The 25,109-nt window shown below is 40.1% G+C and overlaps 1 protein-coding gene across 2 annotated transcripts; it reads right to left on the bottom strand.

The window, feature by feature from the left end:
• Positions 1 to 617: 617 nt before the first annotated feature.
• Positions 618 to 24,343, bottom strand: LOC119739853 (macrophage mannose receptor 1-like). Of its 2 annotated transcripts, XM_038214961.1 has the most exons (26): positions 24,131 to 24,343; positions 23,815 to 23,844; positions 22,704 to 22,910; positions 20,694 to 20,876; positions 20,040 to 20,210; positions 18,934 to 19,106; positions 18,407 to 18,567; positions 17,742 to 17,920; positions 17,024 to 17,071; positions 16,511 to 16,703; positions 15,472 to 15,596; positions 14,409 to 14,519; positions 13,802 to 13,930; positions 13,145 to 13,302; positions 12,115 to 12,241; positions 11,068 to 11,256; positions 10,537 to 10,779; positions 9,995 to 10,021; positions 8,957 to 9,067; positions 7,994 to 8,113; positions 7,369 to 7,539; positions 6,599 to 6,850; positions 5,828 to 6,001; positions 4,878 to 4,996; positions 3,806 to 3,998; positions 618 to 2,461 (listed from the first exon to the last, which is right to left on the bottom strand). In XM_038214961.1, the coding sequence occupies exons 1-26, from the start codon at positions 24,168 to 24,170 to the stop codon at positions 2,190 to 2,192; spliced, it is 3,906 nt and encodes a 1,301-aa protein (XP_038070889.1). In that variant the 5' UTR covers positions 24,171 to 24,343; the 3' UTR covers positions 618 to 2,189. The 2 variants fall into 2 exon arrangements, with proteins under 2 accessions (XP_038070889.1, XP_038070890.1); XM_038214962.1 differs by lacking the exons at positions 22,704 to 22,910; positions 23,815 to 23,844; positions 24,131 to 24,343 and adding an exon at positions 22,008 to 22,093.
• Between the last annotated feature and the right edge of the window lie 766 nt (positions 24,344 to 25,109).

The raw sequence follows: 25,109 nt of genomic DNA, 5'->3' as shown, positions 1-25,109 counted from the left end.
AGCACGATTGAGTTCCACTTTCTCGGTGAAATCACATTATTATGTCATCACTGGCTACAAAATTATCTCCGGTTCGCAGTTTTCTGAATCCAGTTTCCTTTGAAGCTTCATTTAGTAAAAGGGCGTCATCTTTTGTCGACCAATACTTTGGGCGACGTCTGTTTATAGCCTAGGAGTATTCCCTCGTATGCCCACCAGACACGAAGCCACTGAACATGTACTCCCTACTGCGTCCATGTTGGATTTTTAGTCGTGATGCAAAAGCAACGAAACACTTGCGCACATCTCTAATTCCTGGCATTTTTAACGTGAAAGGGAGATTACTGCTCTACTGGCTACCTAGGTTGACTTGAATGAATTGCTTTAGCGCGGTCGTTGGGAATTCTTACGGATTAGTTGTTTCAATGGGAAAAAAATCTTTCGATTTGAAGTGTCTCGAATTCTTGCATCAAAGCTCAATGAACGGTGGGGTTACCGAGAGTCTTTTGACCAAAAATACAGAAATGACGGTGCCGATTTCTTTGGGGCATACCAAATAATTACCAACAAAATACTTCAAATTTCTAAATAGTGAACAAGCATACAAAGAGGGTGGTGGTACAGCGCAATCAATGAAATTGTTTTTCAATTTTGGAACTGCTTAATTCCCAATTTATTGCTTACTACGAACGCCAAATAATATAGAATTTTAATTATTTAATACACCTTACTAATATTTACACTGGATAAACACTACATACAACTGAAGTTAACAGGGTTACCCGACGTAAAAATAACTTGAAATTACTAGAAAATGTTGGAAGCAAACAAACTTTTATGTAATCCCTGTTGGTTCTCTATTCACTATTGGTTCTCTAACTGTTCAGTTTCCTACTATGCATTTTTTTTCAAATTAAAGCAGAAATAAAATTAAAAACCTTTTACTGACAAAGCATGTTGCCTTAAGTTAGTCTTCTGTCAATCCATGTTAAATAAAGAGAGACTTTTTCTACAAAAAAAAGAGAAATATTCAAAGCTTTTAGTTGTCCAAAATTGATACAAATCTTTATAAAATTGGCACAAATCACTCGTATTTAGCATTAACTTTAACCTTCAATTTATTTATATATTTACATGAAAAAGCAATTTTCAATAACTTAATGTGGCTGGGAATGAAGTGGCTAAAAATAATGTCAACCAAATGAAAATTAGACCTTTTTTTTAACACTTACATTGGATTTTGGGCATGGATGGCGATCTATCCAGGCGTTAATCTAGAAGTCACTGAGATAACACAGTATGTCTAGAATCACAATACAAAAATTTCAATTTAAAAGGCTAATTCTTTCCAGCTCCAATTAATAAATATTGAGAAAAAAATTCCTTAAGTTTCAAAGACTTATGTGAGGATTTTTTTTATTAATAAACTCACTCAGGTAGGATTCGAACCCATGGACTCATGCATACTAGTGCACACATCTTACCACTTGGGTAAGGTTGGTGTAGCAGTTCTTTCCTTGCCTTCCACCGCTGTGACCCGGGTTCGATTCCTGCCTGGGCCAATATGTGGATTGGGTTTTCAGTACCTACCTGATTCCGTGGGTTTTCCTCAGAATATTCTTCTGAGGTTTTTCTCCTACCTCTAAAACCATAATTTCTCAATGTCTTCTCTCCACAGGTTTCTTCAGGCTTGCGAGCTACAGTGCCCAGGGCGCTTTTGAGGAATCCTTGGTTAATAATTTATAATAATAATAATAATAGTACGACTACATATACCATTATGGAGACACGGTATTGTAATTTCTTCGAACGGTGGGAGACATCGGTCATTAGGTCACAGCCCCCCTTTAAAAGCACAATTTTGTTGTCGCAATTAGGTTATATTTGTTGCTCGTGGTCTAATAAGAAAACAAGGGAATATTGGGTTAGGGCACATTTAAGTTTGGAAAATTGTGTGCACAAGTCTATGGAGATGTCTCCCAAATGTCCAATCCAGGGTAATAATAATAATAAAAGCTTGCTGGGGTTGGCTGGCAGATTCAAAGCCAATATATCTGAGGTTTCTCCAATCATGTGCTATCAATCAAAACTACATGATGACCACTTCAGCGCACTCGCAAGTTTCATCGCAAACTGGCTCACCTGCAAACTGATCCTGATAAATACCAAGGCCTAGAACTGTTACTACAATTTACAGTTTTCAGATTATTTTAGTACCCTTCAACAGAAGCATACGTGTACTCTCTATCGATCTCCATATCGCCAGCGTTGTCGGTGTGGGTATCAGCGTTCAGCTCACAGGTCTTGAGGGCGCTGCGGGACTTCTCGTGGTAGTTGACGGACAGGCAGTTCTGGTCGGCCGTGCAGGCGGTGGTGCACTGGGTGAAGGTAGCCATTTGGAGGTCGGACATGGAGTGTTGGCGTAGGCGCTGACCTCTCTGGACGACGTAGACCTTCAGACGCTGGGTATCTGTCCTGATAACTGATGAAATAAAAAAAAATTAAAAAATCAGAGAAAGAAATCAACAAAGCTATCCCAGCAGTCAACATCAATAAAGTGCCTCTTTTTAACAGTTAAGAGCTCCCTTCCTACATAAAGCAGGATTGACTAGCTGTGTCTGTTTATGTAACTTGATACAGCTATGCTTTGACTGTAGTTGATTGATAAGCCAGCCGTGCCTCCCAGTTGGCTGCTTTTGTCTGTTGACTGAATTTGACAGTCGGATCATATTTCAAGCAAGCACTGTGACTAGTTACTAATCTTGCCTTTGTTGGTTGATGGAATATGACTAGAAATGTCATCAGACTTCTGGCGACTAGCCAGAGTAAAAGACATGACAGGTGGAAAAAATGATTGATTATCGACCATCTGTGACTATTCCTGACTCCCGTCCCCACTCCCTGTGACCTTTGATCCTTCCCCTTTCTGGTCCCTCCCCTGTTCATACCAGACCCCTTGTGGTTTGCCATCTCCCTTTGTTTCTTTGTTCTCTCATCCACCCTCCCCTGCATCTTTCCACACCTTTCCCACCTAATCCTCCTTTTGTGTTTCTTCTGTCATCCCTGCATGTTTGTGTGCACCCCCTTGTTAATGTATGTGCCTCTGTCATTTCTGTTTTAGCCTCTGAAGAAGAACTTGCTAAGTTCGCAACGTCAGGCCACATTAATTTTTAGATTTATATATTTCAGGTCCATCCAGTCAGTAAGCAGTTTGCAGCAGTCTTACTTTTTTTCACTATTCCTGACTGTTCACACAGATTAATTGACCAATAACACACCAAAAAAGTGCATAGCGAAGACTTCTTTATTTTTAAAATATATGTTATTTTAAAAGTTAGGCCAAATGTGGCGATAAAAAGTTTGATGTCCTCAATTTGGCCTAAAAAAGTCAAGGTAGGTCGGGTTAACACAATTTTTTTAACGTTTTATAGAGTCACAGACTGGCTATGGCTCAGTGTCCATTCGACCTTTGACGCAAGGTCAAATAATTTGCATAATTTTCATCTGCATAAACAGGCACCATTTCATGTAGACGCATACTTAAGAACTATGCCATCAGATGAATGTTAAGAATCAAAACAGCAGATGAATATTAACCAATTTGAGGCGTTACAGGTCTTCGTTTACTGGTAAGAGATCGGTTTTCCAGTCATGTGCCAGTACAATTGTTAGTTCTGCTGTCGTAAGTTGATCTAAAATGGCATTTAGCAGAGCGGTTTCTCATGAAAACAATCCTTCAGGTAAAATTTACTGAGAGTTGCATGTGGGTGTCATTATGCAAGTTGTTAAAACGTTCCTGGCTATGCAGTCTGGTTCCTAGACTTACCAGCTGACTGAGTCATAGCCGTGACAGGTGGATCCGCGCTAGGCCCTTCCCCTTGGTCGGTGTATGCAGCGATTGTGAACTCGTAGTTGGTGCCGGGCGTGAGAGAAGTCAGGACATAGCGACGCACACTGGCGCCCTCTAGGGAAACGTTGGCGAGGGTCGAGTTCATTTGGTCTGATATCCAATAATAGATCTAGAGATGAAAGAGTGGATTTTTAATAGACAAACTTGAGGGGATTTAGAGGCATATATAGGATCTTTTGCATTTATCTTAAAAGTAACCTTCCAAATTAATATCAAAGAGCTCACTTAAGCTGAAGATCATACTGGTACTAAACACCCTGTGGAATTATTATTCATGGTTTGCTGTCATTTAGAAGAAATACAGCTGGTAATTTCTAACGATCAGTCAATTGACAGATTTTTGGAAATAAAGAAAGCTAATGACAAAATGGTGTTTCTTGATCGAAAGACAGTTATCTTGAAAAGTGTAATACTGAGATAATACTACAGCAGGTTAGGTTTTGAAAATGTTTCGTTGGATTTTGAGTGGTGTTATTATTGAAAAACTAACAAAATACACGGAAAGCAAATGATCCTATATGCCTTTAATCACTAGCACTAATAAAAGTGAAAGTTTTGTTATTAATTAAGAGAGAAATTGCTAAAATTTGCAAATTTCAAAACTAGGATCATCAGTTCAAGTGAATGTAAGAAAGAAAAGAAAAACATAAAGAGATTTCTACATTAACATCCAGAAAATTATTTTTTTTTAAATTATTCATGAATTTACAAATTGCATATTTTACAGCTTTACCTAGATCATCAATCCAAACAAGATTTAAGGATAAGTAATTTTCAAGAAGCAAATCTCATTATATTAAATGCATATAGTTTCGAACTTATGAAGCAATAGGCCTACCCATGAAAAAAGATGCGATGCTACTATTTGACTTAATGTAACAAATAAAACAATTCCAATCCAAGCACTAGAAATATTACTTAAAACAAGCAAGGGTGCCAAACAGTCAGGTGCCTTGCCGACAAAAAAACATCAATAATCACTACTTGCCCTGTGTCCAGTGATATCTAGATCCATGGAACCAGACAGAGGTGTTGCGTCCCATGTAATCTCAACTGCCCTGGTGCTTTTGGCCTCGACGTTTAAGTTTTCTGGGCTCGATACTGGATCTGCAATTTAATAAAAGTTCAGATATCATTAAAGAATTGTTGACTGGTCAGATGTGAGATATGCCGTTTTTAAAGAGGTTGTGGAATGCTCGAAGACATTTCCGTCATTTTTCGGGTATATATAGCCTAAGGAGTGATAAAATAAAAACGACTATTGTTTCTGTCATGAAATGAATACAAAAGGTACTTTTGAGAGCTGTTTTTCAGGTCCTGTTTCGACCCGAACATGCAATTTGTGTAAAAGTCGTCGTTGGGGGGCAGCAAACAAAACATAGTAAATCGTGACGTAATAAACAGGACTCCCTATGCAGCGTAGTATAAACAAGTTCTGTTTATTACGTCACGATTTTTCTGATTTTACGAAGAACCCGACGACTGTTGATTTCAATTATGCGCTCGCCGACCAACATATTACTCGATGAATTTCAGTTTTATAAACATATAAATGCACATTACAAAAGAATGGGAGTTTGTCATTATGATATATATAGGTCTACTCTACAAAAACAAAATATAAAAAAACAAAACGACTTTCAGCATTCCACAACCTCTTTAACACCCGAGGGGTGCATAGCATAGATTATGTGCAAGTAATCAGCAATTAGGGGGAGAAAAATTGATATCACAAAATATCGATTTTCCGCTGTTAGTGTCACTTCGTGGTGACAGTGACGATATGAGTTGACTTGTGATTGGACTTGTGACTTGACTTATGATTTGATTTATGGCTGATCGGAGATTTTACTTATGATTGACTTGTGATTTGTGACAGACTCAAAAAAAACCAAACATGATGTATATATATGCTAAGTCAAGAGTCTTAAAACTTACAAAGGTGATCTTCGCAGATATAGTACAGGGAGGTACCACAGTCGGCATCGTTGAGCTTCTGGTAATTACTGAATTCCACACAGTCTTCATTGGACCCAGCGTTGTCCGGACTGCCACTCTCCCACGTGGATGCATTCAAGGAAAAGCTGTCCTTGTGTATCCAAAGAAACTCTCCTGTTGGTAAAGATGGAATTGTAATTGGAATAGACGGATCCACTTAGTAAAGTCTGTCACGAGCCAATATAGCCCGTCAGGCCGGTGTTTAACTCCGGCTGAGAATATTTTTATTCCCCCTGGATGGGATGCCAGTCCATCGCAGGTTACTCCCCGGCTAATGTCTGTGCCAATTTATACTCCTGGGTGGACAGAGGCAATTGAGGGTGAAGTGGCTTGCCCAAGGACACAACATATGGCCAGCAGCTGGATTCGAACCCCTGACCCTCTGATCATGAGTCACGAACCCTAAACACTCGAGGCCACACTCCCCCACTTAGCCCCGCCCCATGACCAATCATAGCCGTGAATAATGTCCAATACGCATGCTTAGATGTCCGACATTCGTGTACTTGGATAATAAAAAATGTGTGCCTCTCTAGCATGCACTTTGGCATTGGAAGTAGTTCCATTTCGACCAGTTTAGTACTTTTGTATCATAATTCAGTACAGCATATATGAGATTTATGGCAAATACTCTTAATAGTTTCACTTGTAAACCAGGAGTTACCATCTGTTTATCATTGCATTTTCCTGCATCAAATGAGTGAAAATCACCTTCATTAGCCGAGTCAGTCAGCCCGATCCAGAACCGCTCGGTGGAGTAGCGATATCGCCACTGATTGAGCAGGAAGTTCCACTCTCTGTCCGAGTCGATGATCACCAGGTCGGCGTTGGATGACGCACAGGAGGTGCGGGCGTTGTCCCAGCTGGTGGCACCACCGGAGAAGGAGTAACAACTGCTGTCATCGTAGAGCCAACCGGAGGGGCAGAGGGGATGGGTGGTCGGCGCAGCGATGGCGCTGGCACCTAAGACGGGAATAGGGTAACCGAGGGAAAATAAGCAACCAGTGTTATTCCTGGGCAAATGAGGATGCTGTGATAACAACCAATTTTTGGGATATAAACAGATGCGAGTTATAAGGTTATTTACGTAAGTTTACACATTTGCTACAGCTCAAAGAAAAGAAGACTTTTTAAAAATAATGTTCAATTTTTTAGATTCAAATTTAAAAGCTACTCAACTGCTTTGATGAACGAAATATTTAATGTTTTTGTTCACAGATGAGTTCAAGGAATCCAAATTGCTTTATTGTCCTCGATGAAGTAAAACCTGGATTGGTAAAACTGCGGATCTTTAAACCGCTTAGTTTCGTGGGGCCTATCATGAGGGCTGAAAATCAGCATTGTCAGTGGCTTGTCTATGCAAGCCCGTTGGCGTTCTGTGCTGGGATAGTCTGAACTATATGCCTCAAAATCTCACTCACATTATGCACTGTTGCTTTTGGTCGAATCATATGGCAATTCCCAGTGTATGTATTGCTTACCAATCGCCGTCTCACAGAAGAACTGGTAACTCCCGTGCACACCGACGTCGATCCAGTCGTAGTTGGTGTAGACGGACATCAAGGCACCATTTTCAATCAGGTCACCGTTTGGTTCGCCCGACTTCCATCGGTTGTACGTGGCGTCTGATTGGTCAACATTCACCCATGATCCTTTGGAAAAACAAAACCAGGGATGTGATCGTCGATTTTTAAAAAAATCTGAAATTTAATAAAAGGTCTGAAAGATGCATTTCTTTCAAAACTGATGTCTTTCTCCCCAATTCAAAAAGATTGAACTCAGAAAAAAAGTCTGAAAAATCTATCATGCCTGAAGAAAGAAAAACAGATTGAGACTTCTGTTACCGCATTCTGATTTCACTTAGGCCTGAAAAGTCACAAAATCACCATACAGCATCTTACACTAGTTCTTTCCCAGACGATATGGAGTTCTTAGTTTGATTTAAACATTCAAATTGACAAATTCTTTTTGTCCATTTAAAAAAAAAAAAAAACAACAAGCTCATTCTTTCAATCATTGACAATTTGGAGAGGATGGATTAGTCTCCAACTGGCTTCGTAGTGAGATTTGAAAAACTTCAACCAATGTTGATCGCTCTTGGTTTACCTTCGTTTTCGATGTCGTTGATTCCGATCCAGAAATATTCCTCCGACGGATTAGCCCAGCGGCCGATCTTGGTCAGGAATTCATGCTCTGCGTCATCATCCACAGATACCAAGGTGCCTCCTTGAAAGCGGACAGACAGAAAAGACAATAATTTCTAGTTGTTTCCCCCCCCACTCCATGATTCCTATTGAAAGTTCCAAACAAAGAAATTCCTGTCTGGAGACCAAGTTCATATCAATACAAAAAAAAGCGGTCTCTGGGTTTACTTCTAATTAATTGAAAAGAACCCCCAAAACGACCATGTTTATGGCTAATCCTATGCGGCTAATACAGTATGGGAGTTAGTTTATATATGGCTTATCCCATATTAGGCTAATCCCATGTGAGAAATCCCATTTATGATTGATCCATGTTGTGCCTTATCCCCATCTATGGCTAATCCTATGTGCATGTATTGGTAATCCAACTTTTGACCAATCCATATTGGCTAATCCCATGTATGCTAAATCCAATTTGAGGCTAATCCGCTATGCGTCCAATCAATTATGCGGTGGTTCCCATATGTGGCTATTCCCATTATTAGCTATTGCAATTTCAAATGTCTTTGATTCATAGATGACAAAATGATCAATATTCGGAATGCCCAACAAAATTTTGGTAAAAAAATCAAAAGAAGAAAAAAAGGATTTTGACCAGTTCACGCCGGGTTTATTTTGACAAGAATGGAATGAGGCGCAGGATTACGTTTCACTCGACCTCAATGCCTGGCGGGTTGAAGCCATCACCCTTGGGCAGCACACTCATATTTCCGGCCTCGCTCGCTGCGAGCGGGTCGCTGACAGATATTTTCCGCCTTCGCTTGTCGCGTGTTTATACCAGTCATCCGTTCCAAATACAGCCAAACCTTTGCGTGTAATACACGTCACCAGACGCAAACTGGTCAAGTGTGGCTAAAGCATTTACCTCCTTCAGTTTCGCAGTGCAACTCGGCAGCGTACCACGTCTTCTTACTGGTGCTCGCGTAGTAACAGTGGGAGTTATACTCCGCCCACCCACTCGGACAGCTATTGGACTCTGCAATGAAAACAGAAGTCATGGCAATACGAGTAAAGCTGTCTCAGAGCACCCAGCATTGATTCAGTACAGTCATTCCCTTAGTGGGCTATACGATGTCAGTACAGTCATTCCCTTAGTGGGCTATACGATGTCCTGGAGTTACCCCATTCAATGGCGTCACAGGGTAATTCCTATTGCAACTTTTTGGGTTGAGGAGAGATGTAAGCAGGTCTACTGAGTCAGTCAGTGAGTCGGCTAGATTTCAATTGCTTTAGTTTTCTGTATACTTTTCTTTCAAGTATACAGGAAAAGAAGAGGCTATTTGACAGTGTACCCATCTTTCTGACCAGTGGCGCAACCCCCCAAGAGGTTGTCAAATTTTTTATTATTTTTTGTTTTTGCTTTTTTTTAGTCCAACGATTTGGCCTTGGTGACATGAATGTGGCCTGTTTTCGAGTAGTATAATAGGGGTGTAAGTGGTGTCACCAACGTCAAAATAGGCTGCCCCCTAAAAAAACAACTTTTTTTTTTTTGCAGCCAAAAATTTTGGGCAAATTTTTTTGAAAAAAAAATTCAACTTTTAACAAATTTGTAAAAAAACATTTTTTGAGCCCCCCCCTCAAAAACCAAATCCTGGGTGCGCCACTGTTTCTGACTCCCCCTGTATTTGGCTCAACTCTTTAGAAAAGTTTTATTCAGTGCAACTATGGCTTGCCAGTCCGAAACGGATTACAATTAAACCAAACTGACGGGAATGATCCAAACTTGCATGTACACTCCTCAATTTTCCAATGATACTTAACTAAGAAAAGGTTTTAATCTGTTTTTCAACAAGCCAGTGATGCCATATATGATTTTGAAATTGAATTTAAACTATGAGTGATTATTAAGTGAAATTCTAGTCAAATTTAATTTTGCAAAATGTGGCGAGAAATTCTTACTCACCGCGGTTTGGATTCTCCTGTCTGTCAACTGTACAAAACACAAATGAGACAATTAATTTACAATTAAATTTTCACGCAATTTAAATATAAATCAATTAGTCATCGTCAGGTGACCGACGATGACTAGAGCAGGCTAGTCGAAACATTGAGACCAAAAACAAGTTCAGAACTAAAACTACTTAGCGAAAGTTCATAATAAGCAGGACAAGTTCTTTTCAGAACTAAATATCTTCTAAGCAGTAGTTATTACCACATGGTGTTACCGCAAACCGAAACGATACCATCCCTTATAGGTACAACAGATCATGGCCAAAACTCACACGCTTTCTGTTAAGTTCCAAATATTATATCAGGAATACAAATCTTGGCATTTAATTTAAAAATGTAACTCTTTGCAACTTATAATAATCATTGCAAAAATGAGTAAATCAAATTAAGCTGAAATTTTTTTTAATGAAAAATAAAATCTCCCCTTTTTTTTTAAGAACTTAAAAATAAAATTACAGACATAACGTCAATGGAACATGATGAAATCATACGCACACGTTCGTCTGAAGAAAGCCGTATTGCTGCTATAAGAAAGAGTCCTTGTTTCATCCGTCACAGTGTTAAGGTGACATTTTGCGGTTTCGAATTTGTATTCGAAGGCGAGACAAAGAAAAGATGTGCGGGCGACACATTCGTTGGCACATTCCGCAATTGTTGTGTCGTCAATTGTCTCCTCGTTGTTCTGACTGATGACGCTGTTCATCGTGAGGACAAAATCAGTTCTTCCAGTGAGAACAACTGAAACAAATCAAAATATATAAGCAGTTGACAATCAGTGGTGTTACAAAAGTCACATTTTTAGGAGGCATCCACGCCCACTTTTCCGGGGGGGGGGGGGGGGGGAACACAATACATTTTTAACAATAACAACTCATTCATTTATTCCTGAAATTCTGGGGCGGGGGGGGGGGGGGGGGGGGGGTTGGCAAGTGCATGTCGCCTGACCCCACGTCATTCCTTACTGATGCCAAGTTCATGATCCGGATAATGTTGACAATAACAATGATGTGTATGTAATAAACTTACAACTCTCATCGGATTTGCAGTACATCGGCCCGATAGTGTAATAGGCCTGCTCGTCCCCATTCCCGGTATCCCCTACCCTGATCTCGGTCACCGGCAGGTCAGCCTTATCGGTCAGCAAACCCTCGTCCACCCGCCAAGTGTAGTCATTTACCTCGCAGTTGCAGCGGGAGTAACCCCCATCACAGTTACCTGTAAGAATAGGACACCAACTACGTGATCAAAATAATGTAAAATATGATAAATCCACTGTGCTGTAGTAAAGGCATATACGATCATTTGCTTTTCATGCATTTTGGTAGTTTTTACAATATGAACACCACTCAAACTCCAAAGAAGTGTGTTGAAAACCTAACCTGTTGAAGTTTCAGCTCAGTGGATATTACACTTTTTGAGAAAACAGTGGAAGACCGTGCTCAACCTTTTGATCACGAAACATAATTTCGTCACAAATAGTTGTTTCTATAGTTCCAACGATCGTTCAACAGACTGTTCGTTGGAAATCAGCTCCATTTCTTGATTTCTTCTAAATGACAAGAACTTAAATAGTAGGAATAATTTCGCAGGATGTTTAGTACCAGTACGATCTTTAATTCGAGTACGATTTTCGATAATAATTTGGTAGGTTACTTTTGGGAAACAATCAAATAATACTATATGCCTTTCAATAGGAAAAGACAATTTTTGCCTGGTACTGCTACGATGAAAATATTGGGCTTAATAAACTAGCTTCCTTTTGCTGACTGTAATTTGGCAAAATGAGGGCTCTGTATAAGCCTTTTCAGAGTTCCAACTGCGCATTCGTAACCTGTGACAACGCGCATTGTTTGTCTCAATTGGCCTTTGACAACATCGCGCCACTGACTTTACAAAAAGGCTGTTTGTGCATTGTGGGTACTGTCAAAGGGCATTGGAGACAAACAATGTGCGTTGTCACAGGTTACGAATGTGCGCAGTTGGAACTCCGAAAAGGCTTATTGCATACTAAGTAAAGTAATAATAACATGTTGAAAAGGACAATTTAAATGCGACATTCAAGCCAGACAATACCCTCATATCCGCATGCGCAGAGGCTGGTGCTAGAGGGCGCTCCACCCCAGTAGGTTTCCATGTTGCCGTCGCGATCGTACCACGCCGTGTAGTAGCCAGTACTCATGGTGGAACCGTAACATTCAAACTGCAAGAAATGGAACACTCTGGGTATAAACAGTGATGCTTCTGGCGAAATACGATACTCGGGGCATCAAACATGTTCGACACACCGGAAATTGTAAAATGGTCACTGTCGTGTCCGGGATACTTCAATTTTCATTGGTCTAAATTGTCACGTGTCATGTCCATAACAATGACTGTTTACTTTTGTATACCCTTTGGCTCAGATCCAGGCACATGTCTTAAAGGGAAAATACAACATTTGCAAACATCAAAATATAAAACTACCAAATCATTTTGAAATACCTTGCTGGACTGTAAGTGAATGACAGTGTAAAGCATCCTGTAAAATCATGGCACCTGGTATACTGTCATATTCAAGAAAAGTGGTATTTTTGTACCAATTTCCAATGCTGGTCGGCCGACCAGCGTTGGAAAAAACTGGCTTTTTTTCAAATACTGGCCCCAATTGTCCATCGCACTTGTTTGCAATCGATTACACACCTATGAACGGGTACAAGCCAGCTAGACTGGTTTCCTGACCTTACAATTCCCCAATGTATGTAAACTGCTCTGTTTCTTCTTATATGGAGTCAGGGACCAGACTACAGGAAAATGATTGTTTTTCTTGGTTTTTATAGCATTTTCGAACCCAAAACCTAAAAAAAGTCAGTGTAACTATATTTGCTATATATTTCCAACCCCCCAATTTCATCCATTTCTGAAAGTTACAGCAAAAGCAAATGATGTATTTTCCCTTTAAATTCCACACTAATACTAGGCAAGTAAAATACAACAAATGTGACTACATAATAAAACAACCAGAAGGCTACGTACATCCTTAAAAACCATGTACAATATACAAAACACATCAAAAGAAAATAAAACAAAAAAAGCCGAAAACATTCAAACCCATAAACAGGCAGACCTTGATATGCTGGTAGCATTCTCCTGAGACATCAGCCAGTGCAGCAGCTTGACTGACGCTGACGGGACTGTAGCTGAGGGATCGGACGTAGGATCGAGCACCCTCGTAACCTTTGACCCATTGTCGCATCTCCTGGTTGTGGTTGATAACGGTAATACCTGTGATGAAAGATAGAAATTGTTTTAAAACTTGCTTAAAATTGTTTTATTACAAGGCTTGCCTTTCACCAAACTATTTTGGAAATAAAAACCAATACCTATTGAATAATAAAAATGGATTGAGAAAAATATATATAAATTTTGTAGCAACTGTAATTTTATATTTTTTTGTGAGTGAGTGTGCTGAGCGTTTCTTATGTAACTATGCAAGAGCTTGCCCCGAATCATGTGATTTGGTCTGGAGAATTCAAAGTTAAAATGTGCCAAGCATTCTGAGCAAGTCAGTGTACCAGATGTTTTTCAAATGTAAATTCCAAAGGGTATAGGTAATTACTCGCAAAAGGCTTACTGTATGTGTTTAAATGCCACGATGATCAATTCACGCAAATTGCTCAAAACAAATTGTTGCGAATTACGTTCAAAACCTGCACCGTAGTAGCATAAAAACCAAACGAATGAAAACAAGATAGTTTGTTCGTTTGCGTCGCGACCCGTTTACCTGTGTTTCCATCGGAGGTCATGTCGCAGTATATCTTGAACGGATCGTTGCCAAAGCCTGGCCCGTCCGGGTCAATGGTGTAGTCCCCGCTGTTGGAATAGCCACGACGCTTCCAATCCGCACAGGATACTGCATTCAGAAAAAAAAGAATGGAAAAAGAGTTTGGAAAATACTAGACTAAGAGGCTAACTACCTCCAGAAAAAGTAAAGTCTGTCCCGAGCCTATATGGCCCATCAGGCCGGCGTTTATCTCCAGTTTCCTTGGCATGAAACGACTGAGAATATTTCTATTCCCCTTGTACAGGATGCCAGTCCATCGCAGGTTACTCCCCAGCTAATGCTGGTACACATTTATACTCCTGGGTGGAGAGAGGCAAGTGGGGATTAAGTGCCTTGCCCAAGGACACAACGTATGGCTGGCAGCTGGATTCGAACCCCTGACCCTCTGATCACGAGTCACGAACCCTTACCGCTAGGCCACACTTCCCAATTGAAACTACCTCCAGAAACCAATGTTCATTTTTGTGTGATGTCCATTGCAGATATCTACAACCCATGCATGGGTGCTAGGCACACGCCTTCAACAATCACTGTTTGTAACACTTACTGGCGATGAGAGGATATTCGCATATGTAGCGTTTGCTGTTGGCACAGTTTGCGTCGTTCCAAGTTCCATCGGTTGACCATCGGATCACAGCACAGTGCTCCTGTCCGCCGGCTAAAAGAAATAAACATTGATGAAATAGTGATTGAGTATGAAAGTACCAGGCCATAATGGACTATTTCGTTCAGAACAAGAACTTATGAAAATGTTAATAACATAAACTGTGCAAATTACCAACAATTTAGGAACGTGTCAAAGAAATAAACATTCATGAAATAGTAGTTGATTATCGAAAATCAAGACATTAATGAAGAACAAGAAGTTATGAATGGTGACTATCTTGACAAGAACCAGACAAAGTACAAATATATACATTATTCATATTACTTCTCTGAACCTGTGTGAAAAATGTTGAAGATGCAAACATTCACGAAATAGCAGTTGATTATAGAAATTCAAGACCATATGAATGCCATATGGAACTACCTCATTTAGAAATGAGCAATAAGTTTTTACATAATTACATAAAGACAAAGAACCTTGTGAATGATCAATGTATATATTTTTTCCAATACTTCTCTTGAAGCCTGTGAGAAAAATGTCACCGACCAGAACAGCTGTTAACATCTAAGCTCTGATATGTACAATGAAGCTAGACCGCTTAGCACTTTCTAGGTTATCGTGGAAAGTTTGTATAGTCGCTGTTTGATAGGGAGCCAGTGTAGCTGCTTCACGATGGGGGTAAAAATGTAAAAGATGTTGAGAGACATTTGTGATCTGCAGCACGTTCGGGCAAGAACCATCAGTCAACTAGTGACTGATTCGTGACTCATACCAACGTGGGATCGTCTGTAGTCAAACGCTCTCGTTCAAAATAGATGACCAGATCAAGCAGTCAAACCATCCTGAGTTTGAGTGACGTTAAAAGTCAAACTACGGTTAACCATGGTCCTCGCTAATACTGCTTCTGGATGCCACAAATCCAGCTGTCTTACATCTCAATGCTACACAATCTGATGAGAGATTACAAAGAACTTTGGTTTGGATTTTGTTAAATTTTACTCACAATCATTTGGTTCGCTGGAATACCAGTTAGTGTAGCTGCTCTTTGTGCCGTCGGACCACTCCCAAGTACCTTCCACGGCGAAATCATTCAAGCCAATCCAGTATTCATTGTGGCTTAGTGTCCGGCTGTAGAGTCAGAGCATAACAAGACCATGGGATCATTTTACAGACTAATATTGGAATTCACCTAGAGTTTGAGATGACATAAGATTTGAGGCTTTGCATGGTGGAGTATTGTTATCGTTTCGGTTTGCGGTAACACCATGTGGTAATAACTACTGCTTAGAAGATATATAGTTCCGAAAAGAACTCGTCCCTGCTTATTGTCAACTTTTGCTAAGTAGTTTTTAGTTCTGATAAGAACAGTCTTGCTATAAGTTCTAAAAGAACTTGTCTTTGGTCTCTAGATGACGTTATGAAAATATGACTTAAGATGACGTTATAATTCATCTTGCTTTTTCCATTGCAGGACACGCCAATTGGTTTAGGAGAGTGAACTTTGAATAGTCCTGAAGACAGGTAACCAGCCTTATTGAATTATTCTCCTCGTGTCTAAATGGTTGCCGGCAGATACTGCCTCAAACAAGATATTGCTTTGGCTCAGCAGCCTGGTCTAATCCTGACTTGAATATCCACGACCAGTTAGGTCACACGTGGATCGACTTGTGATTGACGTGTGATTGACTTGTGATCGACTTGTGATTGACTTGTGATGGGCTAGTGATTGACCTGTGATTGACTTGTGATGGGCTAGTGATTGACTTGTGATTGACTTGTGATTGACTTGTGTTTGACTTGTGATTGACTTGTGATGACTTGTGATTGACTTGTGATTGACTTGTGATGACATGTGATGACTTGTGACTACTTGTGATGACATGTGATTGACTTGTGACTGACTCGCGATTCACTCTCACTGACTTGTGATTGACTTGAGGTAACTTCTGACCGACTAGTTATTGCCTTGCGATAACTTGTAATTGACTAATAATAAACTTGTGATTGACTTGTGACTGGCATAACCCAGGCCAATATCTCACCGTGACACAGTCAGCACAAACGCATTCTCATCGGCTGTGCCAATGCTTGCAAGGTCCGCGTCACTACGGAGACCGCGGCACGCGTCCAACGCGTCCTGCCACGTCACGGTGGAATCCACGGCACGGTAACACGATCTGCCATTGTATCCCAGATGCCAGTTGTCATCACAGATACCCGTATTGGTCGAAGTGTCTGTAGGAGAAAATGAATAATTCATATGATTTGTCCATTAGGCAGACTTTTTGAAAGAAAAGTGATCAAGGATTTCTTCTGATGAAGTTTTGCTCTTTATCAAAGTTACTTTGTAAGCACTGTCTACTCAACAGTGTCTCAGAGCTAAAAAAAAGTCACAATCTTGCTTGGTTGGACTCGAACCCACAACCTCCTGCTTACAACTGTCTCGCCGAGCAAGCTTGTCAAATGTTCGTGCTGGCTCTACAACAGTCCTGAATGATCATGAAGTTATGCTGGTAAAAGGGGGAAAATCAACCCCAAAAAGTGACCATTCTTACCGTAATACTTGTACAATATCGCCATGATTTCTGGGAATGCAAAATGTCCTGCAAAAAAAAAAAAAAAAGGAACGTGATATTACGTACAAGAAACTATGTATTCCAAATGATTTTAAAGGTATAATTTCTCATAGGCACTCTCAAATACGTCCTAAATGTAAAAAACAAATCCAACAAGTGAATCTACCTGTACATACAATTTGTTGATATAACCTTCTCAATCGTACAAAACATTCCAGGAGGATGATTTTGGAGGATTGAGGCTGAATGGCAAAAAATTGTCAGTTGATTTTGGAGGATGCATTGTGTCGAGTTTGTAGGTTGTACCCAGCATTGTTTACGTTCAGTCATGCATAATTGAGCCCTGCATTATGCTCGATATCATCCACACTGCTTCTGAATGTCATCGGCACTGCCTCAACCCATTAACAGTGATTGTTGTAGGGTTTTGAAAAATTGAGTCAATGGTTACCCTTCCACCAAACAAATTCAAGAAATTACGGATGATTTTGGAGGATTGAGGCTGAATCCGATGTTTACTGTGGCAATTGGAGGATTTGGCAGTATTGCGGATGGTTCCGAGCCAAAAGGTGTTAGGATATGAAAAATCCCATTCATATTTGGTATATTATTCAAAAATAGACTACCACATGAGATGGACAAAAGCCATGATATATTTTTTTAAAATCACGCTACCACTATGATTTTTTTCACTAACCGCTTTGAAACGCTTGTAAGGTGCTCGCGGTATTGTACGTGAAGAACGGGTAGCTGTAGTAGTTGTCGTACGTACAGGGACCGGAGTATCCAGTGTCCTTCACCATCACCCAGCCCGCGTCGCCCTCACAGCCGTTGTAATAAGACTCAACAAAGAAACACCTTCTGGCGTCATAGTGTCTGTATAGGCCACAAACACATAAATGAAAGTTAAAGGACATGTATCGTCAAGTCCGTGCAACAAGGTCGTAAATCCATTCTGCAACAAAGTCGTATCTTTGGCGAATACGCTCCGTACAACAAGGTTGTATCTTGACGTCCATTGGCTTTCCAGGTTATTTTAAGTGAGATACGATCTTTTGACATTCTGAAACTCGCCTTTCATGTACGGCCCGTTTTAGGAGATACGACCTTGTTGCACAGACACGACGATATTTGCCATTCACTGGCTCCTGGTCAAGCTCAGGATAGTTTTCAAACTTCTTCTCCTCACCTACAAATGTCTTCATGGTCTCGCCCCTACTTACCTCCAGGAACTGATCAATAGATATGACCCACAAAAATGCCAGTAACAAAATACCAACAAAAAATTTGGATTCTGTACACAAATACACCTTCACCAAGCAAATTTTTTTTTACAAAATTGGAAGAAAAGTACACACTCACCCGTCCATTGAAAAGTAACCTTTTCCGGCTGTGTAGATATCCGAATACGGCGCGTAGAGCAGACGGTCAATCGAGTACCAGGAATTCTTGTCGGTGTTAGCCGTGTCAAAGGTCATGGACATGACCTCTGACCCACCAGAGGTATAGAACGCAAACTTGACCTTTAGAAAAAAAAGCAAGAATTTGTGGGAGGGATCTATTTGATTGGAATTTCTTACCAGGCTTCGGGCATTATCACCTCGTTATGAGCTCTGTGCGCTACCAAAAGAGGGCGCCCTTTTACATAGCAACGACATCCCAAAGGTGGGACATTTCGCTGGTTGACGCGCATTCATCCTTGTGTGTCACGCACGTACACCAGGGGATTTGTTCTATGTACGCGCAGTGGCCGCGCTTCGCAGCAAATGAATTGCAGTCAGGCAAGATGGCGTCGTTCGGTCACCCCCAACTGTACTCTCTTTGCCGGTGAGGGGGTACTTGTGAACGGAGCGGATACTCTTGAAGGGAGTTGTGGATGTGCTACTTACATACTGAATTTGGTTGGTATCATAGCTGTTGGCAGCACTGCCTTTGTAGTGGTTAGATGTTGAGGTCACAATCTGCGCCGTGTCCGATCCGTCATTGTAGGTTCCGCTCCCCTGCCACAGCTCCCGGACGTTAATCCCAGAGGAACGAATGTGCTTGAAGACAAGTGTCCACTCTGCGTGGAAGTATATTAACAACATCACTGGTTAGGCTTGAGTTCTTTGTGGACGAAGTCAGGATGGCACACAGGCGTAGGTTCATGATTAAGGGCAAGTGTTAAGGATGCTTAGCCTGCATCTCTTGTTTCGGGCCGTTGTTGAGATCTTCATCCACCATCCCTCTCTGACTGGAAATGTCAACAAGGCCAGCCCAGCAGTCAAATAAATCAAGTGACTGTTTTTATGAGTTGAGTGCTCCCTGCTTTTATAAAACAGCACTGACTGGCTGTGATTGTTATGAAACCTGATACAGTCATGCTCTTACTGCAGGAGATTAGTAAGCCTGTTCTGCCTATAGCCTACCAATTACTTGCTCAATTTTGTCTGTTGCTTAATTTTGTCTGATATAGCCATGCTTTGACTGCAGGAGATTGGTAAGCCCGCTGTGCCTAGCCTACCAATTACTTGCTCAATTTTGTCTGTTGCTAATTTTGTCTGATATAGCCATGCTTTGACTGCAGGAGATTGGTAAGCCTGCTGCGCCATGCCTAGCCTACCAGTTACTTGCTTAATTTTGTCTGTTGCTTAATTTTGTCTGATATAGCCATGCTTTGACTGCAGGAGATTGGTAAGCCTGCCATGCCTAGCCTACCAGTTACTTGCTTAATTTTGTCTGTTGATGGAATCTGACTAGTCATATTGCCTATAGAAATATGATCTGACTGTTGGTGACTAGCCTGTGTAAAAGGCATGTCAGGGAACAGGATTTGAATTTTCGACTGTCTGTGACTGATCAACAAAACGAGTGTTAAATTCATTATGGAAACAAGCTGACAAGAAACGTCGGCCTAGTTCTGGAGGCTCAAGTGGGACTCAGCCTTACATTGAGTAATAAGTACTCATGTACAGTAAAATAATCCACAGTCATCAGAGATATCTATTGCCCCTACCCTCAAGTGGTTCAGCATCATCTGATGTACAATCTCCACCGCATGCGACGCACCGATCGGGATAATCCGCTCCGCAGTGACAACCCCCAGTATAACAACACGCGCAGTCATTGCGAGTGGCATCAAACGAGCACGGACAACCGGTGGTGGTGGCGGTGTACTGGATGATAGCTGTGAGGTCAGGGTGAAAGGTCAAAGTTCACTGTCAGATGACTTACAGTAGGTTAAAAGGCAAGTTATCAGAAGGGTAAACAAAAATTAAAGAGCCCAACTAACAATTTTTTCTTACGCACAAACATTATTGTAACTTTTAATCTCATCAAAGTTAATTTTCACTTTTCGTGTAATATTGCCATTTTCAGGGGTGATTTAGTGCCAATGTTTTTGCCTGATTTCAGACAAACGTCTCAGTAAATCTCTCATGTAACGCAATAGAACAGAAACTGGGGCGCTAGACTCTTGTTTTTTATTTTAATGTTGGTTTGGATCGGGAGAACGTGCTAGTAAATATTAGCAATCCAAGACAAAATGAAAAAAGGCATTCTCGCTGCCCAGTTATGTTCTACCTTTTACAAGCTAACATACCACTGCAGTAAAAAAAGTAATCTTTGGATTCAACATAAGCAAGCGATGAAAAAAAATGACGACACTTACTTCTACAGACGCTCGCGATTTCGGACGTACAAGAGAAGTCATCCCATCGTCCGCTGGATTTGTACATCCCGGCACAGTTTTTCGTATAGTCGCCGTTGGGTTCATTACTGTTCCAATTGGTGTAAGAGACGCTAGCGCCATCTTCCCAGATCCACGTCCCATCACTGTCAATATCGTGGAAAGCTGACAGGAATAACGTAACACAAATGTTGAGAATCTCTAAGCTGAAATGAATGCAAGACCATGTAAAAAAAAACCTTGTTTCTCGTCTGGGCTTTTTGAAAGAGGGCAGGGCTTTGATTTATGAGGGAAATTAAGGGGTAAAAGACGACGACAACAATCAGAAAACGGACTCAAAATTAAAGTCAAAAACCAAGATGGAAAATATAAATCTAGATGAAATGAAAGCTCGATGCTGATTGGCTGATAAAAAAACCTATTCTATCTATTTTATTAGCAGCCAATCAGCATTGGGCTTTCATTGTGTTGGGCTTTCGCTCGTGTTGTGAGATCTAGGAAAGTCACATTTTCTTTGAAAGTACTTTCAACATGTTCCAAATTACAACAAACATGAGTTTATCACTTTATGATTTATCTGAAGAACCTCCCTGCTTTCAAGGAGCTTTTAATTTAGCCTGCAAAAGTCACTTTGGTACTGGACAGTCATCTGCAAAAGTCAGTTTTGATCAGAACTTGTATTATAGAGGTGTCCTAAAGACAGGCATGCAACTGTAAACTCACCAAAAAAGAGGAAATTCCTAAATTCAGAAGACTTTGTAATTGTACAGTGATTTTCAATTTTGAATGGCAGAAATGAGAATTAAAAAAGAGGAAATCAGCTGATCCGAGGAAAAGTTGCATGCCTGTAAAGATAAGGATCACGTTTTTCCCTAAAAAATAAATTACAAGATTATTATATTATTGAACAAAACAAAATCAAATCAAACTGAGGTGACAATTCTCAAAAAGTAAAAAAAAAAACCCTGCTGAACTGACATGACTGAGCGTAAGCCAACAATAACAACAGTGTCACATCACAGACCCTGACAGCATGTTGTGTGTAAATATCAATAAACTAAGTTGCATACCATTCTTACTGGCTTGGAATACATCTAGGAAAGAATGTTGCAACCTGACGCTGCTTTTTTCTTCATATATCAAATCAATGAAGGTCCAAATCAAAGGTCCGTCAATGCAAAACATAATGAACATGAATCACTGGAAGTGGAACTGAGAAACATTTTCAATTGTAAACAACAAGTTAAGTAGCGTCAGGTTGCAACATTTTTTTCTATATCCACACCCATCACTAACACTGTTTCTACCATGGAGGAATTCATGTTGCTGCTTACATATACATCGAATTTCGAAATAGAATTTAGGAACAGGTTGAGCACAAACAATGACAAATTTAAACCCAACTAAAAAAAAATTATATGCCGCGCTGTTACGCCCTCTCTTGTCAGGCCAGTTTATTTGACCCGAATGAGGGCGGTATACACATAAAAAGCAACTGGTGGCTCCGAAAACTTTGAGGTAAAAATTGTGATGGGCTTTATATCTTATATCTGAATTAAATACACACGAAAAAGTAGAGAATCATTTCAATTTACCTTAATAAAAGATGTACTTCCAGTGTTTCAAGTTTCAACTCGTAAAAAAAAGATTATTTTTTTTTCAATTGCCATTTTTCTAGCAATATATTAATTTTTGAATGAAACAAACAAACATGCAGTTGAGCAAAACAAATCCACCAGCGTTTACTTATTATTTTATTAAGTTATTTTTTTCGCAAAGTGCGAACTGGCTGTCAAGTTCATCGCACGCTCGCAGGGCGGGCTATTTGTGCACAAAACGAAAGCCCTGTTTTTAGAGTGTTGCATACGCCCGTCAGAATATATTTTTTCGCTAACATAAAAATGGAAAATTCGTTAGGAGAGAAAAAACAATCAAACAAAATATTGTTTTAAGAGCATTCATAGATATGCACCTTTAAAGGCCCACACTCACCTATGTAGGCCGTGGAACTCGAGACGCCAGATATAAGCGATTGTATATGGCCATTGACACCACTGTCGGAAATACTGGCAATGGTTGACCCGCCTCCGTAGGACTCGCAATGCGCCTTGGCATTGGCGTAGTTCAGGTGCTGGGTATTCACGTAGAAACACTGCGTGCCATACTGACTCCAGTCCTTACGGCATTGTGACATGGCATCTGATCCGAAGAAGACAAAAATGTGTCAGATAATTACGTAAAGGAGGGAAAAATCACACTGCCATCAAAAATATATATAAATATAATCAACCTTCATATTAATATCATTACTTAGACACTTATGAAAATGTGTAATTACCCGAACACATGTCCAAAGTTTAATGAGAAACCATGCTCAACCCTGTGAAATTATTTCGTCAGGTAGTAGTGAGGTCTCGATTGAATGAATAAAAAAAAACCATTGGTGTTTATGGCCTGTTATAATTATGTTATAGCTGCAGCGTCAGCAACGGAACCCAATATAAGACCCCAAAATGATACATAACGTTTTTCTGTACAAAAATATGCAAAGCAGCCATTGAGCTAAAATTTCAACAGGTTAGTTATTATGCACTTACTTAAGATGATAAGTAAACTGCCTTTTTTGGCGAAACATCCCCCAAAGTAATTGTTTTAAGTATTGGATAAGATAATGTGCTTTCCAATAAGACATCGCATAAGAAAGGGTATTTTATAATTCAAAAATCGTTTTATTTCCGATCATTAGCAGGAGGAAATTTATCAAATATAGATGTTTAGCCGCCCACAGACGCATACAAGTTTTACTTTCTAATTTTCAAAGAGTGAAACAAAGAGTGGCGACCAAACCATTTTAGAGTAAATATAGCCCACATGTTTTTTGGTAAGAAAGCAACTTTGAAAATTATACCTTGACTTCAGTCCCGAAATTTGAGTAACTAACGACACTTAAACACACGTCTAATACAGGTTTATAATAATAATCTACTTAGGGATAATATCTGAACAAAGGTTTGTCAATTTGAATGCCGAAACAAATTCATTCATAAATTCTCTTTCAAGGAACTTTTAGCTTATTGAAGAACAGGATTCTTTTCCAACTCACCTGTTGTTGAGGTTAATGTCAATAAAATCCCTGGAAAACAAAAAAGAAAAGAAAAGATGGGGTAAAATTTTGACTTTTATAGATCTTTCTTCAGATATGCCTAAAAGGTATCAACTTGGCGACTAGACGTTGGCAACATTCATTACATCAATTAACGTGTGTGATTAACTTCTCAAAATAAAGTTAACATCTTCAAACATCTATAAAAAAAAACCTGGTAAACTATTCCTGCGAACGAGGGGTTCTACTGAAGAAAACAAAACCCAACAAAGACACAACAGTTCGGAATAAAACGGATGAGTTTTAAGTCACTCACTTATCAAAAACACACGGATTCCTCCTTGCATCACCTCCATTGCATCTCCCAGGAGAAAAAAAAACTGCCGAGAATAAGACCTTAGCCTAGTCCGTTTCAAACCATTTGTCGCCAAGTTCCGCAAACATCGCCGGGACGGAGTGCTTACAATCCCCCAGAAACACGCACTGTGCAACCGAAGACTACAGCAAACGCGATCGAGAGGAGCGGCACAAAAAATATCGATTTTGTTTTTGTGTTCAAAGGTGGACTATATAAGGCAACGAGGAAACAACTACCACCCAGGGCAAGGCAGGGGTACTAAACCCAAAAATCGTTTAATGTTAATCAATAAGAGTACGGGATCGGACAATAACAAAATAATGAATGTCCCTTGGTACTTTGCCAATATTTCAATCCTTTGTTACACATGTGTATTTATTTATTTATTTATTCATATCTGTTTTGGTTCGTTCCTTTAGTGTATCAAAAAATTGGTAACAAAAAGGCCTTGTATTTCACGTGTACAGCTGATGGATTTTACTCCCCGATTTGTGTTTCTTGACAAGCAGAAACGGCAATCAAACAAGACATAATGCCGCCATGTCACGGACGAACATTGTGGAATTAATTAATTCTCTTAGTTGAAATTGTTAGTGACAGATCCTTTTGCGATTTTAATAAACACGGATCCAGGATACGAACTGCTAGCATGCTGGACAGCGCCACATAATTACTGGGGTCGTGATAGCAATTTCAAGAGCGTGGACTTATACGTCTATGGGTGTGCAAGCACTACATTCACTGTGTGGACTTCCGAACAAAAGAGGCACACATAAACCAGGTAGCAGCGACGTTACGTGGACTTGCCCACGTCCACACAATGTTTCCCCCTCTCTGGAAAGCAGGTTTAGAGGCATTTTGGGGTTAGGTTTATCCGTGGCAAAATGAAGAGAAACACTAAAGGGAATCATACAAGTGGGTTGAAAGAGTTTTCACA

The sequence above is a fragment of the Patiria miniata genome, unplaced genomic scaffold (assembly GCF_015706575.1).
Source record: "Patiria miniata isolate m_02_andy unplaced genomic scaffold, ASM1570657v1 HiC_scaffold_4, whole genome shotgun sequence".
Lineage (NCBI taxonomy): Eukaryota > Metazoa > Echinodermata > Asteroidea > Valvatida > Asterinidae > Patiria > Patiria miniata.
Note: the sequence above shows the minus strand (reverse complement) of the source record. Positions and strands in the feature narration are given on the sequence as shown.

Coding starts and splice junctions, on each gene's coding strand:
- LOC119739853 (XM_038214961.1), bottom strand. CDS start 24,170: ATGGAGGTGATGCAAGGAGGAATCCGTGTGTTTTTGATAA. Junction 10,022..10,536: donor GGCTTTCTTCAGACGAACGT/GTGCGTATGATT, acceptor TGTTTTGTACAG/TTGACAGACAGGAGAATCCA. Junction 2,462..3,805: donor GGCTATGACTCAGTCAGCTG/GTAAGTCTAGGA, acceptor TTATTTCATCAG/TTATCAGGACAGATACCCAG.